Source organism: Amblyomma mixtum, chromosome 6 (genome assembly GCF_055824585.1).
Source record: "Amblyomma mixtum isolate Tamu chromosome 6, ASM5582458v1, whole genome shotgun sequence".
NCBI classification, from domain to species: domain Eukaryota; kingdom Metazoa; phylum Arthropoda; class Arachnida; order Ixodida; family Ixodidae; genus Amblyomma; species Amblyomma mixtum.
This window is the reverse complement of record NC_143017.1, coordinates 162,227,559-162,250,540: the sequence shown is the minus strand read 5'-3', so window position 1 is coordinate 162,250,540 and position 22,982 is coordinate 162,227,559. Positions and strand designations below refer to the sequence as shown.

At 45.2% G+C, this 22,982-nt stretch overlaps 1 protein-coding gene across 1 annotated transcript in view; it reads right to left on the bottom strand.

The window, feature by feature from the left end:
- Positions 1-22,982, bottom strand: part of jus (EB domain-containing julius seizure protein) — a 159,700-nt gene that overhangs the window by 43,744 nt on the left and 92,974 nt on the right. Inside the window, exon 2 of the mRNA XM_089549972.1 lies at positions 10,829-10,981. Within this exon, the coding sequence (XP_089406098.1) occupies positions 10,829-10,981 (153 nt within the window). The remainder of the gene's footprint in view (positions 1-10,828; positions 10,982-22,982) is intronic.

Genomic DNA, 22,982 nt, shown 5'->3' with positions numbered 1-22,982 from the left:
TAGCTTTCGCTTTATGAGTTTCGCTCGGCGAGCGAACTGCCGACGGCACCGCCACGCTCCTGTTGCGCGGCAACAGAGCAGCCGCCGAGGTTTTCACGGTTCAGGGAAAGCTTTACGAGTGCGTAGGCACACCTGACTCATAACTCGCGCTTTCGGTGAAGCTTTTTTTCCGCCCGAGCCGTGTGTGCTCGCATGGGGAGAACGCTGACGGCGGAACTCGGGCGCACAGTGCGGCTAAACAACCTGCCGGAAATTAAGCTCTCGTTTTTTGCTGTTTGTATGTTTTACGTGCGTTTTTTGTTTTTTCTGCTCCTCTTCGGGACGTGTCCCTGCGCTCTTCTCTGTGGTCTCGATCGTCATGTTTTCTTTGGCCGAAGGAAATCATACAGTTGATGGCAGCGCGTTTTGAGATGTTCTCAGAAAGGAGATGCCGCAGGCAGAGACTTTCACGTAAATTTGTTGAGTTTTTTTTATTTGTTCGTATTTTTTATGCTCGGACGAGTAAGTGTTGTGTAATTAAGGGGGCTAGGCCGGAAGTAGAGGTGTTCCGGTTGTTTTACGGTGTAAACAGAGTCTTCACAGACTCTCATAAGCAGCAGAGCAGCAAAGAAGGAAGGTGAACAGATAAGAAATAAAGCAACAGTATGGAGCCGGCGTAAAGATGAGACACCAGACTGAAGTGTAACGTAATGCATGTTCAACTTCTCAGAACGCGCTTCGTGCACGTCTGGGGATGTTGTGTCTCTAAACTATGGTGATGTTTCTTGGTGGTGTATAGTGTTTCTTGTGCAGTGAGACTGGATGGTTCATGAGGAAGTGTTGAGAAAGTTTGGAAGCTACCGATCGCGCCACAGTATAAGGAACCGAACTATCAAAGCACTTCGCCCCAAGAACAGTTCGTGGTCGGCTCGCAGCCGCTGTATCGTCAAACCTGACAGTCGAGTGTATGATTGCATAACTGCCGGCAAATTGCTGACCTTTTCTGTGCGGCGGACTTCGGAAAGACGGCTCGTGACTTGTTGATTAAGCTGGCGAGTTTCAGACCCCGAAGGGTTTGTTTATCAGACATGTAGTCGGCGAAACTTCTAACTTTTGGAGAGGTGAGGATGGGAGCTCCTCCCACCTTTAAGGTATACATGCGACACTGGCGATGTATAACGATCCACACAGCACGGCCCACAAAACAAACTTCTTATGCTCCCTTCTTTTGACAAAGGCTGCGCCTTTTGAGCACCTTGCGTAGCTGTCGTGTTACTACAGCGGTTATGGTTGCGCTGATACCACATTCAATGTCAGAAAATGGATATAAGGAAAATGCTCTTCAGCATATTTATTTTCGCAGGTATGTTCGAGACGACTGAAGTTTTATTTCTTATTTTATAATTCTTGTGTAAGTTATTCTAGCGTGTTTTGGGATGTATTCCAAGTGTCCTGTTTTTCATAATAATGAATAAATGAGTAAACTTATTTCTCTAAATGGCTCGAAAAAGTTGTGTGGGTAGGGGGAGTAGAAAACAATTCATTTATTTTTCCTCTGTTACGCTATTTAGCCTTCTCTCTCTTTTTTTGCTTAACTTCAAGATTTTAAAACGAGCTGGTTTTGGAGTTATTGGTATAACAGATCAATAAATAAACCACCGTGGTCTTAGAACACTGAAGAGTATTCTACATTAGAAAATCATACGAAATATTTTAAGCCGTTTTATTTCTTAGCAGTAAGTATACACAGTAAACAGACTTTCCGGCCAGCTGCACTCGTGCCAGAATATTTGTGCATGTTAAAGATAAAGGTTTTATATTATTAGCTTTAGGCGCTGGATCTCAACATCAGCGCGCTGCGACCATGTGAACGCATGGCTAAACACGCCGAGATTAGGCTCATATTATAGAGATTTTGCGTGGAGTCATTACTGCTGGTCTTCGAATAGATAGACTGGAAACCAACTTTGTGCTTGCGTCTCAAATGTGGGTTGTTTTCTAGAGCGACAATTTATACCGCGCAATTCCGAAAATAGCTCCACTTTCTTTTCTTAACTGTTGATGTTGATACGTGCGTCAGCTTTCGAATAAACAGGCCTGATAAATCGGACGTGAAACGCCTAAAAGTTGCTTAAAAGCAAGAGGATACCACAATATACGCGATAAGGTATTCTGGTAGCTGGTTCATTGGATCTGATATAACCTTTAGGCAAAATCTTGGCATATGTCAATGTCCACTGCTACAATCGCCCATGTTGTTCTCATTCGCTGGCTGGTGTTCTTTAAATCTCCTCTTGGAGTCTATGATTTATAGTTTGGTCGCGCAAATCCATTAATTTAGCTGCAGTTATAATTACTCTCCAATACAGCTGCATGTTTATTTGTGTCTTGTGGGCCTCTTTAGAGATACCGTCTTGCAAAAAATGACAGAAGCCAACAGCCACAAAAAAAGAAGACATAAATAATAATAAAAATAATCGGAGCTTGTCCGAGCTTTAAGCTCCAGGGAGCACTAGGCCGACAATAGGAACGTAATTTAAGTCCAAGTTTAACAGTGCTTCTCTCTATCGTGTTTCGTATTCCCTGCTATTAACTGTTCGCTAGTCTGTAATTCCTTCTGAATTATTTGGCGGGCGCACCGGCCTTTTGGGGACGCTAAGCTTCGAAATTCCAAGAAACTCAGGTCTTTCGAAATTCCAGGTATCCAGAGTGTACATTCTCCAGCTAAATTCCTTTATGAAAAGCATGGTCATTGATGCTATAAACATTAAAAAAAAAAACCTCCCCCCATTCTTTTTCTTGGCAGTGAAGAGGCTGTCTTATTGATTTCCGCTCAAAGGAAGGAGCTGGGAATTAAGGTAGAACTCGACATTCTTTCCAAATTTTGTGCCTGAAAGACTAGTGCCTAATCAGTGTCTGCACGCTCTATAGGAAAGAAGAGGTGATTAGTGTGAGGCGATCGCAATATTTTTCATAATCCCTCACTCTTTAACATAAAAGGAAGGCATTAGCGTGCTAATGTTCAAAAATCCATCTCAAAAATGGAAGAACACGTTGAAAAGAAGTTTCGTTTCCTTAGAACTCCTCGCATTGTCCGTAGTAGAATTGTTCACTCTCGCCAGGAATAATTGAACGCGTACAAAAGATGATTTCCTCATTCCGATGTAACCAGCAGTATGCTTGAAATAAATATACGTCTTACATTATTAAGCAGACAGAATGACAGGTTTAAAATGCTTTCAGACCATAAAGCACATTTTCTGGTGCATTATTGAAACAAATACCTAAAATTATGTCTGAAGCAGAACTCGGCAACACAAAAAAGCTGAACTAGCCTAACTTTCATTTGAGATATGAGTCACAATAAAGTCATGAGTATTTAATGAATGCTTATAGAGGCGATCAATATGTGCCAGTTATAGAGCAACAGCTGTTCAGAGCACAATTTCCTGTTCACAAAATTCTTTGGCGTAACACGGAGTAGAAACGAGGAACAAAGAGCAATGGTTAAAACAGAACTTTTCTCTGGGCTTGTTGGTGCATGTTACAGAAAGAAGCGCCAACTCAAATGGACGCAAGTGAGTGACACGGACAAGGAAATATACCCGAAAAGAGGCGAACCATGTTAAGTAGTAAAGCGAATAAAGAAGCTATCATAATTAATTTTTTAACTATTACAGGTATACGTTTGCAATTAGAGATTTGTAGCTGGCTATTAGTAATGAAGATATTAGTTTTTAGAATTTCTAAAAAGAGATTACCTTTGCCCCGCTGCCTTCAGCTCACATTTGAAAGAGGGAGAAGCCCATTATGAGTTACCGGGAAAGCTATAGAATTGCCCTAAACACGCGTAAAATCTTGAGCTGCGCAAAGCGATCGCATTGCCAGATCGGTTCGCTTTGGGCCTCCCATGCCACTGAACCTACAATCGTCGGGACTCATAACTAAAAATGCTCATATCGGTCATAAGAACCAATATTCCAGTCTCCATTCCATTGTAGAAAGAATTTGTTAGAAACAGACTGCTTTACTAAGCCGTAAATAAATATTCTTGGGTGTTAGGCCGGATTACTGGCGGTCGTGAGACCTTCAATTAAAGCAATGTATCCGCTTAACGACCCTGAATAAGACGCACCAACAAATATGGGCCGCGACGCAGGTCTCATTACGATCGTTTTGTGAAGCAAGCTGTTTAACGCACTAAGCCTGTTTTCTCAGCTATAGCTCTTAGTTCCACATCATCGGGTTTCACGGTGTAGAAGTAGTAGGGAGTCCACACAAAGAAGGAAGGCGCGACGGAAAGTCCGTGTAGAGAGTGGACCAGGCACGTGCAAGAAAGAATAATTTCGTCTTTCTCATAACAGGTGCATAGTGCATCGTTAGGTCTGATTACGTGACGCGTATTGTTCGGCGCGCAGTAGGCGCCGCAGGATTAAAACAGCGAACGATGACGTTACTCACCAGTTTGATTGCAAGTAGGGATATGGATGCACCAGAGATTGAGGAGGAGCGTCGTCTTTGGGACGCTGCACGTAAGCGGGAGCGACAGCACGCAAACGTGCGTACGGTTCAAACACAGAAAGCGATCAGGGCGCTGCCCACAAACGCGCTACCAGACATGATCCAGAAATTAAAGCCCGCAAATTTCTCGTGCCCTGCAGCACTCACCGTAACCATCGCATAACATAAATAAATAATGGCATCCATGACGTCATCATTATGTTAACCATTTTACAATGGTCGTGCCCTTGGGGAAGATCAAAGATAACTACAGCTAACAAATAGACTCCACACAGGGAAGAACACACGTACGGCAGTACAGCAGCGCTGTGTATGTCTCTGTCTTAGTCCCGTCTTTCGTGCGCTGTGCCTTCAGTTAGAGCTAGTTACTTTTATTCTTTTGCTAAATCAATACGGAAATTCACAGAATATGCTTACAGGATACGAAGATCATGTTGACAGAATATGTGGCATTCTGTATAAAGATACCTTCTGCAACGCGAAGTTGGAAACATGACGTGCAGAAAGCCTTGGGGATTAATTGACGCCACAGCAGCTACATGCTGTGTAAGAAATGACACCGAAGGTGGTTGTAGCGTACTAGACTTGTTACCAGTGTTTTTGACGATACATATGGCAATGCAAACAAAATATTCACTATAAAATAACAATAATTGTTGAATTACCACAGAGAAAAGCGCATGACGACTTCAGAAAAATTTGGACACTTCAGGCGAAACAGAACAGACTGATGTTCAGATATACCCAAAAAGGGTATAAAAAGATTTCTCAAATATGCGCTGTCTTGGCATGAAATAGACCCAGTATTTTGATTCAGATGCGGATAGCAGAAGCTAGATTTTTAACTGCACAGACGCGTGGACGTTATAATGTCCCGATTTCTATCCATACAGGGGAGAATAATTTTGGCTTACATCGGTCCCGAAAAATGTGAACAGAGATTAAGGCGTTAAGACGCAACGTTCGTCTCTGTTGACCTCGAAGACTAATGCGCTCACCCGTAAGGCAATACTTTGCTCTCGTCATTTACCTCCTCCTGAATTTAAAAACAAAAAGCTAAATTAAGCTGTATACCAAGACATACGAAAGCATGAATCACTAAAAGAAGGACAAAAACTTATCAAATGGGTACATTTTCATGTAAACGTTTTTACGCAGCATTGAGGATCAATGTAAATCTTAAGCTAGAAACGCCTGAAATGCAGGGTAAGAAATTACTGTGCTCGGCTGTGGCAACATCTAAGCCCGTACTGTCTTTCATTAATCTTTCCTAAAACATTTCTATTTCTCTTAGGTCATTGGTCAACCTCCAGTAGCTTCAGTGCTAAAAGAAAGTTATAGCTGGGGAGAAATTGACGTTTTTAGAGACTGAGAGGACCAAGGGCAAAGAGGTAGGAAGAATAATTCCGTTAAACTATCTTTGCAGAATGCGGCCATTAAAAAATAATGCTGATATTCTTAATATAGCAACATTGGTATACATCTTACGAGAACCAGACCATACGAGTGCATCTTGTTTCCTACGTGGCACTAATCCGCCTCCATGCAAAAATGCCCTCATCTTCGTTGTTACTCCGGACATGCCCGCAAATAAATTTCTGCTTCTGCACTTTAGTGTTGCTCACGTATTGAGTTGTTAGCAAAGAAACCTTCCAAACAACCACACGATTGAAAGATAAAGAAGAACGTAAAACTGGACAATAAAAGAGACAACAAGCTGTGAAAATAATTCGTTTATAAGTTCCATTGAAGCGTACTTCTGCGTCTGGACAAGCCATGCCCATATACATGCCACGCAGTCAACTCCTCTTAGACTCGACCTTGTGCAACTTTGGCCTAAGAAAGTGTTACTAAATACAAGAAAATGTTTTGTCAATATGGTCGCTGTCCGCTTAAGGCACTTCTGCAACAGCTCTGTGGTGCTGATGATGAATGTGCCGTGCGCGAAGCTGCTTTAACGTGGAAAAAATGAGAGGTCATTTACATTTCCGGAAAACTGTTTCCAGAAACGACATTAATTCAGTCGATCTCAAGGCATCCATTAGAGACGTTTAAGCGGCGGAAAAGTGAGTTCGGGAATCTCGATCTATCTTGGGCGAACAGCTTTTGAACACAAAGGAACGACAGTGCATTAATGTTGAGGAGATCGATCACGCTTCAAATGGTTCGACGCTCGCAGCGCTACTGCGGGTGAAGAGAGAAGCGCTTAGTACAAGTGCTCCAACGGTACAACCGCTAGAAAATATTGATCATTCATTCCTGCTCTTCATTGAAATATGTCAAAATCAATTCCTAATTGATTTCAGTCCTTAATAGATAATGTAGATTTATGCTGGCTCTTTCGAGGGACAAAAAAACATGCGCAAAATAATCTGGAGTTTTTTCAGCGTTACTTGTTATTAGGCGTTTCATTTACACGATTACCAAACTTTAAATAAACCACCTACAACTTCTAAAACATAGTTCATCAATCAAGCTATGTAGCGCATGCAAGTCTGGTACATGTGGACTCGGGAGCTTGGCTGCAACCTCGCTATTAAAAAAAAAAAAAAAAAACTTTTTGAGCCATTTTTTTCTCATTGTACTTATTGTACACCGCGCTCTTTAATTCCTGTTTGATATATTCGTGTTCAATCCAAGTTGAAAAGCTCATACCTCTTGCCTTTCAATTCTCTCTTTATACACATCTACGCCCGAAAATGTAAGCAGTCGAAGTTTGCGGTTCAGGTCATAGTGTAGAAAGCTGAGCTAGATGGTTGCTAGTACAATTGTAAGACATTCCAGCGGCTAAAAAAGACACGGACAAAGGTAGAGGAAGTTATACAAGTGTAGGCAGACGTCACAAATCAGGCGAGTCATGTTATCTAGTCGAGTGATCAATCAAATTCTAATAGTTACCTTTGCAACTGTTGCCAATAGGCACCCTATTGCAATAAAGATTTGTAGCCGCTCGTTAGTAATAGCCATATCAGATTTTAGAACTTCTGGAATGGATTATCCTCGCCGCTTTGACTGAATTAGTTTAGGCCATTTCTCAAGGCATTCAAAAACCGCGCGCAAAATTTGTTGAGCCACAGCGGTAAGGGTAATCGCATCTTTGCAATTCTAACAACTGATATTACTATTACTAAAAACAGGCTGCAAATCTCTAATTGCAATCAGGTGTCTATCAGTAATGGTTAAAAAGTTAACTATTGGAATTAACGATGGCAATTTAGTTACTCATTTTTCTAGTCAACATGATTCGCATCTTTGCTGGTGCCTGCCGACACTGGCAATGCTGTGCCGCAAAAAGCGCCTCTTTACGATAAAAAAAAACTATTTTAAGAAATTATGGGTGCGCTTCCCAGAAGCACCTGGTATACGGGTTACAGTAGTAAGGTGGAAAGTTGGGCGAGATTAATATTATTCGTGATGAGGTTAGCGCCAAAAACGAGGACCAAAGTAGGAGAAAAGGCAAAACACGAGGGCTTATTGGTATAACTAAGCGCTCGTGTTGTGTCTTTTCTCCTACTTCGGTCCTCGTTTTTGGCGCTAACTTCGTAATGAATAAGTGTTACAGGTTCTACACATGTCGTCGAGAAACTGAATACAACTGCTGTGGTTACCACATTCTCCACCTTGGTCTTATCACAGATAGTCTGCAGATGAGTTTCCCCAGCGTGTATAACGGGCAGCATTGTGAAGACTGCTCTCGTTACCTGTGAAAAATAGTTTAGTTTAGTTTAGTTTAGTTTAGTTTAGTTTAGTTTAGTTTAGTTTAGTTTAGTTTAGTTTAGTTTAGTTTAGTTTAGTTTAGTTTAGTTTAGTTTAGTTTAGTTTAGTTTAGTTTAGTTTAGTTTATGGGGTTTAACGTCCCAAAGTGACTAAGGCTATGGGAGACGCCGTAGTGGAGAGCTCCGGAAATTTCGACCACTTGGGGTTCTTTAACGTGCACTGACATCGCACAGCACACGGGCCTCTAGAATTTCTCCTCCAAAGGAATTCAGCCGCCGCGGCCGGGATCGAAACCGCGTCTTTCGGGTCAGCAGCCGAGCACCATAACCACTGAGCCACTGCGGCGGCTGTGAAAAATAGAAGCGGTTAACGATTTACTGCAAAAGCATGTTCTCAAGGAAGGCGGACAGAATACGGAGCAGTGAAGTATCAATCATATTCATTAAGTCTATAACTGGTTGGTTTCGTTTATTGGTTTATTGGGATTTAACGTCCCAAAGCGACTGAGGCTATGAGAGACGCCGCAGTGAAGGGCTCCGGAATTTCGACCACCTGGGGTTGTTTAACGTGCACTGACATCGCACAGCACACGGGCCTCTAGAATTTTGCCTTCATCGAAATTCAGCCGCCACGGCTGAGATCAAGTCTATAACTGACCGTGCCTTATTTCCTTCTTGCACAGCATGTACCCCTACTATCCGGAGCGCTGTCGAAAATCAGTTTATCGATTGCGCTTAAACACTTTTGAACCTGACACGTACAATAGTAAAAAAAAAAGGTTAGAGAAGCTGTGCAGGCGGGAGATAAAGATGTGTACGCACTGTCTATAAGTTCCATTAACATATTATAAGACAAGACACCGAATCACTCAACCGGGCTCATCGGCGAAACGACGCTGTTAATCGAGCTGGAAACGCTACCCTCAAGATTGAACACCCTCGAGAGAGCTGTCATGGCGGTCGCAGCGGAAGCCCATGTAATACACCAGGGGCTGTAAATCTGCGTCACGTCACTCACCGCTTCCCCGCTGGGCGTCCTTCTCACATAAATCTGCTCCCTCCCTTTCACCCTTTGCGCTTCGATCGTCAACCCTAGTCCCTTCCCCCCCGAAACTTCGCTCGAGGTGAAAGAATAGATAGCCAGAGCAATGGTCACGGCACGACGAAAGATTGTTTGTAAACGTCGTTCCTGGCGGTCGGATTTGAGGGCAAAGTCCGGTGCAGAGAGGGAAAGGGAAACGGAAAACAGACCGTCCGACAGGATATCAATCGAGACGGGCGAGAGAATTAATCTTGGCGTTGAGCGATTGTTGCCGAGGCGCAAGCTGTCAAAAGTTTGCTCCGCGGGCAGCCGCTGAAGTTGGGGAGGAAGGGTCACCCTTATTCTCGGCTGACTTTATCCTCGCCCTCTGACGGAGACTTCGGCTCAAACCGAAAGCTTGGCACAGAGACAGAAAGAGCGAAAAAGTATGTTAGTTGAGACGTTGGCTTTATAACTCAGGAACTGCCCCCCCCCCCCCCCCCCCCCCCCATTATCAGCATTGGCCAAGTGGAAAGGGTGAGAAAGAGGGATAGGAGCATTCTGACGACGACGATGAAATTGGGAAGAGCGACAGACAACGATGTGAGGATTGAGGTACAGAGGGCTGTGCTGAGGAATATACAGAGATTGGGGGGGCGCAAGGGCGAGGAAATAGACCGATGCAGCTAGAACCATGTCTCGCAGCGTAGAAGCTGAGACAGTTAACAAGAAACGAAAGAGGAGCATGACACACAATGCTCACACTTTGGGGATGTGGGAATGAAAGGGAAGCCCGGTGGGAGGGGAGAGAGGCGAAGGGCGTCCGTTACAGTACCGCACCAGATGGCACCGACCTGTGACCCGAGCATTGCGCACGAAAGAGCCGGGAGATGGAAGAGTTCTCCTTCGCGAAGCCGCACAAAGGGACCGTGCGTAAAAACGTTGCGCGGCGGCAGCGTCGGCGGCTAAAGTAATTGCGTCTCGGTCTACTGCTGACCGCGCTTGGCCTTTATGCGGGTACGTGCGATGTTGGGAAAGCGTTTCGGTGGGGTTACAGCTGGCTGCCGTGGCAGCTGGCTCAATAGCGGTCGGCAAGGCAGAAAGCGGTAGGTTTCATTTCATCATTGTTCATAACGTGGCTGCTCCAGGAAAAAAAAAAAGAAAGAACAGCGCGTTGAATAGAAATTACTTCTAATTCACTCACACAGGGCTGCGACATCAGTCATGCGCATGCACTGTAAAAGGGCCTTTTTGTGGCGCTCATGGGGGTCAGTGCACTCCCAGCATTGTTTATCATTCCATTGGCTTCAGGATAGCCATGCTGTCGTTCTGCATGCAGAAATAGAGTGACAGCAACGCCTGTCGCGCCGACATTCAATCTTCCGAGACGTTACGTTGTCCAATGCCCAAAACGCTTTGAAATTCTAAGCACCAGGTGCTCCAGTGTCCTATGTAGCTTCGTGCAGTGCTCAGTTGAGTAGAGCTCACACTGAGGCTATCATCGTCCATAGTGAGGCTCGCACTGCTGAGGCGGAATAAACACCTGGAGGAGTGTGCCACTGGGAGGGGGTCACCGCGCATGCGTACTCACTGGGCAGGCATGTCCCGCGGCGCGTGAGCACGAGAGTCCGGTTGGAGCATACGCAGCGGTGCGTAGACGCCTCGCACGCGATGCCCACCGATGCCGCCTGGAAGCTCAACCGCCGGCAGTCGGCGTCCGTCTCACAAGTCGCCTCGGCGCTTGCTGCGTTTGAGAGAGAGGGAGAAAAGACGCATAATGAGCAGCAGTGTAAGGACAGTAAGGCAGAAACAGTGTTAGGAGGAGAATTGCACCGTAAAGGAAAATTTAGAACTGTTACTTTAGAATACAGTGTGGTATCACTTCTTGCGCTCGTAGATGGGAGCAATGCTGAAGGAAATGAAAATGGTCGCTAGAATTTCCACTAGGGAAGATGCATTCAGGGTACTTTCACTGCTGTATGTAAATCGCCTGTAAGTTACCAGACGACTGCGGTAACAACTTCACTGGTTTCTCCTTCTAGGAGGAAGAGTACACAACTTGTCTCAGTCAATGTGTATAACATACCGCAGATGCATTAGAAAAGCTACAAGTGATTTCAGTAACCCATAAAACGAAGCTTGATCATTACGACTACTGGGCTAAGGATGACGACTTACGCATCAGTACGTCTATCTGTAGTGACGTTTGAAGGAGAGTATACTGAGAAAACTAACAGAACCAGGCAGGTGTAAGCGATTGATATGGCGCAGGTGTAGCCTATATGAGTAATTATAATTTCCCAATTTCTCAGCTCGTGTGCTCAGTCTTCGATTCCCTGCAAACAGAGTGCATCACCTCAGCACTGTGGCTCGAACAAGTCGAACATATTAAAAGAAAAAAACTGCCGATTCTGTTGTTACCTCGAATTGCTTGCGGGGAAAAGAAATGCGGAAGATCCAAAGCTTCTTAAAGGGACTCTGAGGACAGACTGAGGTTGGCCTGCATCGATACACTGCCGCATTCTATGACAAAGACCCCGAAAACGTAACATTTGTAGGCTAGAAAAGACCCAAAATCCAAATACAAGTGTCGCCATCACCGGCCGATTTCCGAAGCAAATTGCTTGCGTCAACACCGAATTTTGGGGCACTGATACCAGAGGCTATGCCACGCAGTGATTCACTTGAAAACAAGGGCAAACAGTTCTTCTCGGTGCGGACGTTACGAGTTTGACCAATTGGCGGGAAAATTTTTTAATTAAATTTTCTCAACCATAAACTTATTTATTTTATTTTGCACAATACCTGCGTCCCCTCAGGGGAATTATCGCAGGGAAGATATCTTTAGAACGATGTGATAATAACTTATAAAACAAAGAACTCCTGAGTTTCTAGCAGTGACAGCCCTTAGGCTCAATTCCTTGAGCACCAGTGCTCCATCAGGAAAACACAAGAATGTTAATTAGTACAGACTATTAACACAGAAATAAATGCGCCTGAAGATGTTAAGCAGAACGCATTAACAACTTGTACGCTGTATTCAGAAGTTTAGTAGTGGTTAAGCCAAGCTTCACCAAGGCTCTCCGATGCGCTATCGACTGTTCACAAAAGAAGCAAAAAAAAGTGGTTAGAATGGCCAATAAAAGGAGATCATTAGAGCCGTCTGAAGCTTTTAGCATTTAAAGGTGCCCTCGAATTCAAGTCGTTTCATTAAATCAAGTGAGCCAATTGACGAACTAGATCGTCTATGTTTCACAGGCAGTCGATTCGAGCTTCACAGAATAAACTTTTTTAGCACTTAAAGCTTTTTGCGCCACTACGCGGCGCTGGCATCTTCGACTTGGGAGTACCACGGCCAACGAAGATTTTGTATACAATATTTATTGGATTTATTTATTTTTTTACTACACTACAACATCAAACGACACACGATGGACAGCTGCAGTCTAGTTTGGGCTGGCTCATTAGTAAAGGATCAAGAGTGAAATCCCACGCGGACGGGAGGAAGAAAGGCACAGAAAGTTTAGTCAAGTTTCGTTTAGAGTCAGTGCTCGACCGGTGCTTTTCTTTGCGTAGCTGCGGGTCCTCTTCAACGGTTTCTCTTAGCAGTGTTTTCAAACTTAAAAGTATGCTCTTTCTTTCTAGGAGAGCTTGCACCTGGAAGAAACAGCTGTTTGCACGCTAGCGTGTCTGAGGATTGTTCCATAGTATAGCTGCACCAATGAGTACAAAAAGGCTTTCAAGAACTGACAGAAATTATCACTCATCAAAGAACTGGTTCATTTTGTTACGCACATGAAAGCGTGTCACCGATATGGAAACGTAGCATGCCCATTTCGAGGTATGATATAAATGTAAGGTGTAGCCTATTTGAATATTCTTCTGTTGGAGAGTTTCTTTACTTCTTCCAGTTTCAAAGCATTCTCTGTGCTACATGGCAGTAAACACTGTATCCTTAATATTGCATGTGGCGAAACACGGTTGCAGCGGATGAATGCCCAGGTCAAAAAATAAAACAAGGCAAACGAAAAACACACACAGCATATGCATGGAAGGCATAAGAGTACTCTCATGAATAATATATCCACCAGAAGGCAGGCTTCGCAGGCCTGCTTTCAGCTTTTATCGTTGCTCGCATATTCTTAGTCCCGTTAGAAGCTACTGATGATCGTAGACATATTATCGACAGGCATATGAGCTGCTTTCCAATCAGAAGCAACCTTCAGTCTTAAGGTAATGAGAAAAAGGAAGAAAAAGACGACCAAGCGCACACAGAACTGGGATTATTAAATCCTTCTGAGCACTGAAGAACAGTTTCGGTCCTACAATTCAGGCGATCCAATAAGCTCCAGCATCGAGGGCTTCCCTTTTTAGTCGCTGCTGAAGCTCCGTTGTATTCATTTTCCTCTGCCAATCTGTGCAGGTCCTTGTTTTTATTTTTTTTCTAACTCTCGTTCGCTTTATGTCATTGAATATTCGCGAACCACTCAACCTTTCTAGCTGTCCTCGTTCTTCCTTTTTGTAGCGGCCCGTAGAATCGCCTGTCGTTTTTTTAACGTCATCATCAACCACGGCACAAGCAGGCGCGATCATGAGAGAAAGCAGAAAAGCAAAATGAAGGAAATGCGCGCCGCCCCGCCTCACCGCGAAAACATTTCCCGGTGAGTGACTGCTTCCTCGTTCGGTCGGCTTTTCTTCCCTTCCTGATCTGAGCCACGTGTTTGCCTCCCCTGCCGTCGCCGTCTACCCTTCGCGCTCCGTAAGCGGCCATACTTCTTTCCTCCCCTTCCCCCAAGGTTCGCGTGAAACACGGCCACGGAGATACGCTTCAGAGAGTTCTCATTCTCTCCGCCGTGTCGAACGAGGACCCATCATCGATTGGAGCCCTTTTCTAGCTAACGCCTCAATCGTTCCCAACACAGCCTCCGAGATGTGAGTGAAAATATATACAGAAAAGGGAAAACAGGGAAAAAGGGCAGCGAACGAGCGAATCTGTACCCAGAACAAGGGCGCGGGAAACGCCTGCTCGATGCGCGCACCACAAACGTCAAGGAAAAGGAAGATGGGAAAACGCACCCGAGTGAGGAAAGAAGGAAAATTAGACGAGTTGCAAACCAAACGAAAAAAAATGTCTTGAAGTATAGGGAGCTGGGGGACAAACGGCGCAGGCGCAAATACGGGGCCCCCCTGAAAAGAGGCAGCTTCATAAACTCTCTTTTGTTTTTCCTTCTTTCCTCCTCTCTCTTTCTTTCGGTGGCCCACGCATTTTCTTTCGTGGACATATGGTGGCCCGCACGTTATAAAACGCCATTCGCCCTTGGGTGCCGCAGCATCCCTGCTTCATCTTGTGCTCCATCTTCCCCTTCTGTGCTTCACCTTTGCTCTTCGCTCGCTCTTTTTTTTCTACTTCGTTTCTTTCCTCGCCCCCTCGTTCGTTAGCGCTTGGCCGGTGTGCGACTGAAGCGACAGGAGCGAACGCAAGAGCGAGCATACCGCACGCAAAGCCGCTGCTTTGCTGCACACAGTGCCGAGTTCCGGACCCCGGCCGCCGCCTTCCGGAAGGTGCAGCTGCTGAGCGAGCGTCTAATTGCGCAAGCACGCAACCTCCCCCCCACACACACACGCAGATAAGCGGACCACAAACACCCGCCTATCTGTCAAAAACATCCCCTCTTCCCTTTTGCCGGCCCGCAGGTGTCCCCATTAGGGAGTCACGTTGAAGCGCCCGATTAAGTGCGGTCTTGACCTGCTTGCGGGCGCGCTGCCGGCTTGCTTCGCTGTACCGAACCCGTGGCGCCCTCGCTCGTCGTTTGCGTTGGGTAATGAGGGGTGTTTTTGTGCGCACCTTGTTTGGTTGCTTACCTAACTGCGTTAGTGGCGCGGGTCCTGCAGTCTTGCATAAGCATGGGCTGGCGAACTTTCTCGCCATTTTCCAGCCCGTGCTTACGTTGGCTGTTCGTCAGCCGCCATGCTTGTTATTAGCTCGAGACGCGCATGGTTCGGAGCTGTGGACAGCCGCTTATAGGCGGCAGGTGGGAAAGACAGGTTAATCGAAATCTGAGGCTCGAGGCGGTCACATTTTCTCGCTTTGACTTTAATGTTTTACGCGCAAAATTTTTTATTCGTCTTTGTAAGAAACAAAATCAGTAAATAATGGCCACTATAGGATGGCAGATCTATTTGGTACAGGGTGTACCCAACAGTCGCCACCGCGATGCCAAGCATTCAAAAAAGCACGACTTTCTTAGCACAATGGCACAAAAATATTTAACGTGATTCACTGCTATGGTTAACATTATCCATTGCTTGCGAAACGCAGTGATTGACAAAGGCTCGCTAAACACTTTTTGTGACAACTATAAAGACTGTGTCTTTAAATATTTCATTCCACTACTTATACATCTATTTGTTAGGTTCATAGCTGTGCGCTTATTTTTCTTTTTTTTTATTTGCCCGTAACGTCTTGGGCATCGTGAATTCGTTCGCCTTGAGCTGCAGTTATGTCATGAGTACAGCCGGCCCATCGTCGCCACTAGTTCCACGACCCTGAAACAGCGCAACATCCCTGCGGTCAAATTTGTCTTCAAAAGAGGCTTAATCAAAAAGTGGTCATTTGTACTTCAAGTAACGACTTGAACAACCTGATATAAAAGCACCTTAGACAGTTGGCAGCATAAACTGAACCTTGCAGAGACGCAGCTTACTGCCCACAAGTGAAAAATCAACTACATACCACCCTACATGGGTATGACAGCCGTACTAACGCCGTTTTGATGGTCTCGAGTAAAATTTTGACTTACAAGCATAGATAACAACCACAGGAAATAAAAGGTAGCTTACACAACGCTCAGTAGTCAGTTGCTATATGGCTTTTTGCACTAGGCTAGCCATTTATTTGAGCAGCACGCATTGGCGACTGCACAAAAACATAAAAAGCTGTGCTTGGCGCATGATGGCCTCAGTTGCCTGTGTGCCAGAAAACCCAACACAGCACACAACACATAAAAAGCTTTTCAATCAATCGGTCCATCAGTCAATAAATCATTGTTCTTTATAGTGCCCAGTAAAAACGATAGCCTTTGTGCTGGCGCATTTCAGGAGAAGAAAAAAAGTAAGAAAAATGCAGTGCAAAGAGTACACACATCCCAATACAAATTACGAACTGGAGAAATACATGATAGAAGTTACATAAGAAATATGGGCGTATTAAATCACGAATCACTGTATTAGGATAAACAAATTAAAGACTGAGGAATATTAGCGATGTAAAGAGAAAGACAAGGCGAGGTGTGGCGAAGAAAATGGGATATAGTATATACAAGGGCACGCAAAAGAGAGCTGTACCCCCGATTTACTTCGTTGAACTAAATGCTACAAAGGTGCGCCGCACATTGCTTATGGACCATTTGCACATGTTACTTGGTTTTACAGACAACCCAAGCGGCAACTGGCGCGCCGCGGTTTCTCCTTTGCCTCTTGGCTACAGCTGCCACGAAACTGGTTTGCCTCCTTTCCACTAGCTTTCAGCAGGTGCGCAACCCTCCGTACCATTTGGCCGCAGCTGGCATGCACAGGTTCCGTCCTTTCCACGTGGCTGCGGCGGCCGCGAAACCGGTTTCCCGTATGTATTTGCGTTTTGAAAACATTCGCATAATGTATCCACCCCCCACTTTGTCTGTCAAAAATGACATTCCTCTTTTCCTTCACATAATAAACACTACCCTTTCATTTTCTGCGCAATCTGCAGGTGGTGATAGAGAAGGATAGCAGGCTCCGGGAACAGCTTCGTAATAATGTAAAGCGCCAATTGTGGAAAGTCGAGACTGTTATACGCGCAAGACTGTTACCTGTGGAAGAGTGATTTGTAACTGTGCTCTCATTGGACAGCTATAACGGCGGCTAGGTGAGTTATACGTGTGGTTTGAAGATAAAAGTTGACTTTGCTCTCCAGCACAGAACCATGCTGGAGAGTGCTTTTTGTTTTAGTTAAAAGGCTAGTTGTACCGCGTTAGGTTGTTATTCCACCACCTTATTTACGGTCCCGTTTATAGCACTCCAATTTCTTTCGGGACATTTTACCCTGCGTAATGAACGCACCGCACAAATCTTCTGAGTTTTTTTTTTTTGGGGGGGGGGGGGGGGGGGGGGGGGGACTGCGTTCATTCTGCGACCAATAACGATGGCTCCCCTTGCTTATTGTATGGATATTATACCTGGTGCTCTGTAAAGCAGGTGCAGTCAGTAACCCCAGTTCTATATTGTAGAGTTAAAAACGAGAGCAATTATTCGTTAGTACCCACTTTAAAGCTGCCAAGCGGGTACAGGGGAACGCCTAACAGGTGTCTCTGAAACGCTGCAATCGAATAAAGAGTCAGCCTTGTTTTTCTATCTTCACATTTTCTTCAACTAGGATTTTTTTTAAAAACCCGTATGGCTGTGCTCATGTTGATGTTAATGAGTAAATACACCCTTCCCAGCAATTTACTCTGCACTGAGGTATCTTCCCAAACACTCTTAGACTAGCGGTCTAGTGTCTTAAGTTTTCACGAAGGCAATGCGCGTAATTTTCATTTGCTTTCGTGTTACGAAAGCTTACGTTGGTGAGAGAAATATAACCAAGGTAACCAAAATGCCTCCTCATATTTCAATACATATATTATAAACTATAGGAGCTCCCGATGTAAACTCTGCATTCAAGCCAGCGTCAAGTCTGATAGTTGCGTTTGCGGGCATCCTCCGCAGCACTAAAAAAAAGAAAAGAAAAAGGCTTGTGCAGGAAGATTCCTACTAATCCGTAAAAGTCCGTCCCTGGTTACTTTCGTATCTGCCTGCTGAGTGGACTCCAGTTATCCTACCGAGCTCCTTGTTTAACTCCATCGTCTTAATATCGTAATCCCTGCACTGACTCCTCACTGCTGCTTGAGGTCATTCTGTGCTATCCGAGGAAGGGAAATATAGCGCAAAACTATCCGCGTGTTTGGTACGCCGCTTTATCTTAAGCTCTCCTGCCCTCGACTTTAAACCAGCTCGACCCTGCAAATCGGGCAATGGGCAGTACCCCGCCGATCACTTCCCAGGTCTTAGCGAGCAGCAACCCACACAGAATCGAGAAATAAACAAAGACACCAAAAGAAAGCTCCAAGAGAAAGCAAAAAGAGCGGAAGCCTCGCGGAAAGCTCGCAAGGGATGCGATAAGGACGGAGGCCGGCCGTACGCTCATCTCATGCGCAGTCCCACGATCGATGCAGGCTCGTTATTATCCCGGCTGCCGGCCGAATCCTCGACAGCGTGTCTTTCTTCGTACCGACCACTGCGCAGCGGTAGGCCGAGGTCTGCCTTGGCTTGTGTTCGCAGCATCGTGTGTTGAAATGAAAAGCGGATTATAAGGACCCAGAGTGGTCATTTTGGGAACCGGGGATGCGGTATCGGCTGGATCCGGAGATAAGTCCCGATTTAATCTGCTGCGGTGGACGCAGAACAGCAAGATTGCTGCAGCGCGCTCGGCGGATTTTGATTATAAAAGCAGGAAAGCATGCTTGCGGAGCAAGTGAAATGCGTCGGAACGTATGTTTGCTTCATCTTTTACTTGCCTCCAATGAGAGCGCGGTTTTCCTTCTGCAATATAAATCTGCAACTCATGTTACCATTTAAGGGGCCCAGAGTACACATTTTGCTTTGCCTGTATTGATAGATTACCACATCCTAACTACAAATACGCTACTATCACTGAAAACGGGAATTTTATGAGCTACAAAAGGCCACAACTTGAAGTACGGGTGTCGACATCACCGGCCGATTTCACAAGTAGACTGTGGTACAGGGTCAATCACACTTAGAGGGAACACGACTCCGAGTGGCTGTGCACACGCGGATCTCCATTTGCGACCAAGCCGGTGGCAAACCCGTGCAAAGGGGCAGATGACTCGAAGCACCACGTCGAGCTCCCTTTTCTCGTGCGCCACTCTGCACAGATTCATGAACGGGTTAGATGCAAGGACACTCCGCAGGTAGGTGGCCACGCGGAGCCGGGTTCCCTCAAGTGTGATTGACCCTGTACGTCGGCACAGCTTGTTCCGCGCGGATCCCAGCGGTGATCACTGAGTCTTTTGCGGCGTAGACGTTACGAGTTCGAATCGAGTGGCTGGAAAATGTTTAGGTGCAATTATCGCTCCAATAAATGCGTCTTCTGCTGCCGGCCGAATATCAAGTTATCCGTAAAAGGGCAGACACTGGAATTTCACTTAGAATAAAAATTAAACTATGCTGTCCTTAGCGCCCATTTAAAACCTCCCCTTTTCCTTTCGTTTCATTTTATTACATTAAAGGGCCACGCGGCGGTGGCTCAGTGGTTACGGCACTCGGCTGCTGAACCGAAAGACGCGGGTTCGATCCCGGCCGCGGAGGCCGGATTTCGATGGAGGCGAAATCCCGTGTGCTGTGCGATGTCAGTGCACGCTAAAGAACACCAGGTGGTCGAAATTTCCGGAGCCCTTCACTACGGCGTCCCTCTTAGCCTGAGTCGCTTTGGGAGGTTAAATCCCAATAAACCAACCAACCAGCCAACCAACTGCCTTGAACCCCCACGAGGGTTATCACATAAGGGGTGGGTACATATATTTTGACGAGAAGGTGTTACGACAACGAACACAACGAAGCGACTTTGACGCAGTTCCTGAAGGTGATTGTGGTTGAAGACTTCCAGAGGCCGCACCATGCGTTCCAGAAGCGTTGGAAGCTATGTGTTGAAAAAGGCTCCGTTTCGATGTTTTAACGCAATAGCGTTAAGGGCCCCGTGTCGCAGAAAAGCCGGTGTCGTCGTCGGCGTTGGCGGCGTTGGCCGTGGGCGAAAAATCCCAGAAGCATTAATTAATAAATAAAACCGAGTAGGAAATTGCTCGAGTTGGGGAATCGAACCAGGTACTCCGGAGTGCGAGACGAGCACCCTAACCACTCCACCACGCCAGCTCGATGGTTTCGAGTGAACAAAGGCGTGTCCAGGGATTACGGTGTTGTCTTAGAAGGGTGCTTTAGAGACATGTACTACTGTGGTAAATATTAGTAATTATGAACAAGGAAATTACAGAAGTCGCGGTTAAGCGAGTAGCAAAGTAGGTTTCCGCTACTTTTCCTCTTCGCATGGCACGCACCTAGCGCCACCAGGTGAGGCCCACTAAAACCACTCCCTCCTCCTCCTCCTCCTCGCAATTTACGCCACGGCCCCAACAGATAGCGCGGGACGACAGCGCCTCCCGCCCGTCTCGTTCGTGCGCACTGGGACCGTGCGGGGGTCGCAGGAATCACGCGATTAGCGGCGATCAAAGCAGCGCACATACAGGGTGTTTCACCTAAGACTTTCTGCAATTTTTAAAAATAAGCTATTTGAATTAGATGCGCGCTTTTTCTGGCATAGCATTGTCAGTGGTGTAGTACATCATAATGCAGCTAAGACGTGCTAACTATCAGGCTTGTTAACCAATATTTAATAGTTAACTTTTAAACTATTACCGTTGGGCTCCTTAATTATTGAGAGGCATGTAGCCCACCGTAAGTGATGTCCATATCCGTTTTTAGAATTTCGAGAACGCGATTATCTTCGGCGCTGTTGCCCAACAAATTTTGGCTATTTCGACGAGTTACGTGCACTGGAGAGGTTGCTTTGCCTGCAAGCTTCTCAAACCGCATGTATTTTGGCGCGATGTAGGCGAAATTTGTTGGGCCACAGCGCCGAGGATAATCGCGTTCTCGAAATTCTAAAAACGGATATGGACATTACTTACGGTGGGCTGCATGCCTCTCAATAATTAAGGAGCCCAACGGTAATAGTTTAAAAGTTAACTATTAAATATTGGTTAACAAGCCTGCTAGATAGCACGTCTTAGTTGAATTATGATGTACTACACCACTGACAATGCTGTGCCAGAAAAAGCGCGCATCTAATTCAAATAGCTTATTTTTAAAAATTGCAGAAAGTCTTAGGTGAAACACCCTGTATATGGCGCGCTTCTGCCGAGTACAACGTCGCAGCTTTAATAATCGGACGCGACGACCGTGTGTCGAAGACAAAACGGAAAGAGAACAAGTGCCGAGAAATGCTGGCGTACCTTTGGCATTACCTTGAGGCTCCCTGTTTAAGAACTTGGCGACTGAGAAATGAATTCGCCACTGAATAGATTAATATGAAACTCGAGAGACAGGATTTTCGTGAAGGCTGTCAGCCATTATTGAGAACTGGCAGAAAAATTAATATAGGAAAGTCCCGATTCTCAGTTTTTAATTCACAACGGCTCAATAGCGAAACGCCGAGGTAAAAATTCGAAACTCGCAGTCCGTTAGAGAACATGAGTCAGAAGAAAGGTTCATGTAACGATTTCACTAGCATGAAGATGTTGCAGTCTCTTCGTTTAAAGGCTCCAAACCTTTGCAATAAAGAATTTTAGGTTTGTATTTGTTGCGCAACTATATCACAAAAATGAATCCATATCTCTTTTTATTTCTGTGAATTTTAACTATTTCGTCGGTGTTAGAAGTTTAGAAATTTTTCCTCCTGTAGTCACTACACCTTGAAATGTGATTCCAAATTCGATATTTTTTTCTAGAAATACTTGCAGTTGTCCCCCAAACATAGTAATATCTGCCTTTGGCTGTTATATTTTAATAACAGAGCAAAAGGTAAGACCAAGTTTAAACTTTCTCTTAACAACACTAGTTTAATCAGAAAAAAAAATTATTCCTTTTGTTCTTCTGCGTGTATCGCACACTCACTTGCGAATTTTAGACACAAATTGGCTATGTTCTTCAAACGTTCAAAGTTCAGCTTCAGTCCCCTAATCAGCCAGGAACACTGCAGGATAATCAAGCACGCATGCTTATACTGTATGGGCTAAAATTGTAATCTGTAAAATTGTATATTCTAAAAGTCTCAAATGTGGGGTTCAACGCCTCAAAGGGACACATCAGTTATGAGGGATGATGTAGTGGACGGCTTGATATTACTCTCGACCACCTGGGGTTCTTTGACGTGCGCTGACGCAGCACAGCACTAGGACATTTTCTATTTTGCCTTCATTGAAAAGTCCATTCTTGAGGAATATTGTAAGAATACAGCGGAATATTATAAGACACTGCCGTGAACATATTGATATGAATGGTGTAATCTTGCGTTCTGCAGCAAAATCTTGCTTTTAAAGTTTGTCCTGCGCTCGCACCGGGCAGTCAAGATTGCTATAGGAAACAAAGTTGGTGCGTTTTTGAGAATTAATAACGGAGAACTACGAGTGTCCCGAGGAAAGATCTTTGGATACGTTGATTGTTATGGTGGAATCTCACGATATCCACAAAGACTGCGTTTACAAACCACTACCCGTTTAAAAATTGCGCTTGTCCAGAAGTTCCGCGCGTGAGGTCAGGAAACCAAACTCGATACTCGTGAGCCACCGCTGCGGATATACACGCATGCATGTGCGGTGTGTGCACATAATTATAATAATATTTTTTTTATTCCCATATGCCTACTTTCAGTTGCGTATGATTTTAATCACGGAACTAGACCGCGGTTTTAGCGGAGACATGACATTAATCTATTACTTGAACCCCATACGCCCTAATCAAAAACCGTTTTGGTTGTCCAAAACCATGGACGTTAATAACGGCCATTCGCGCTGAAACCTAAAACAAGCATCACCGCAAGAAAAGAAAAAAAGAACAGCAGGTCACGTTCCTCCTTTATTACGGCGCCCTCAGGTATG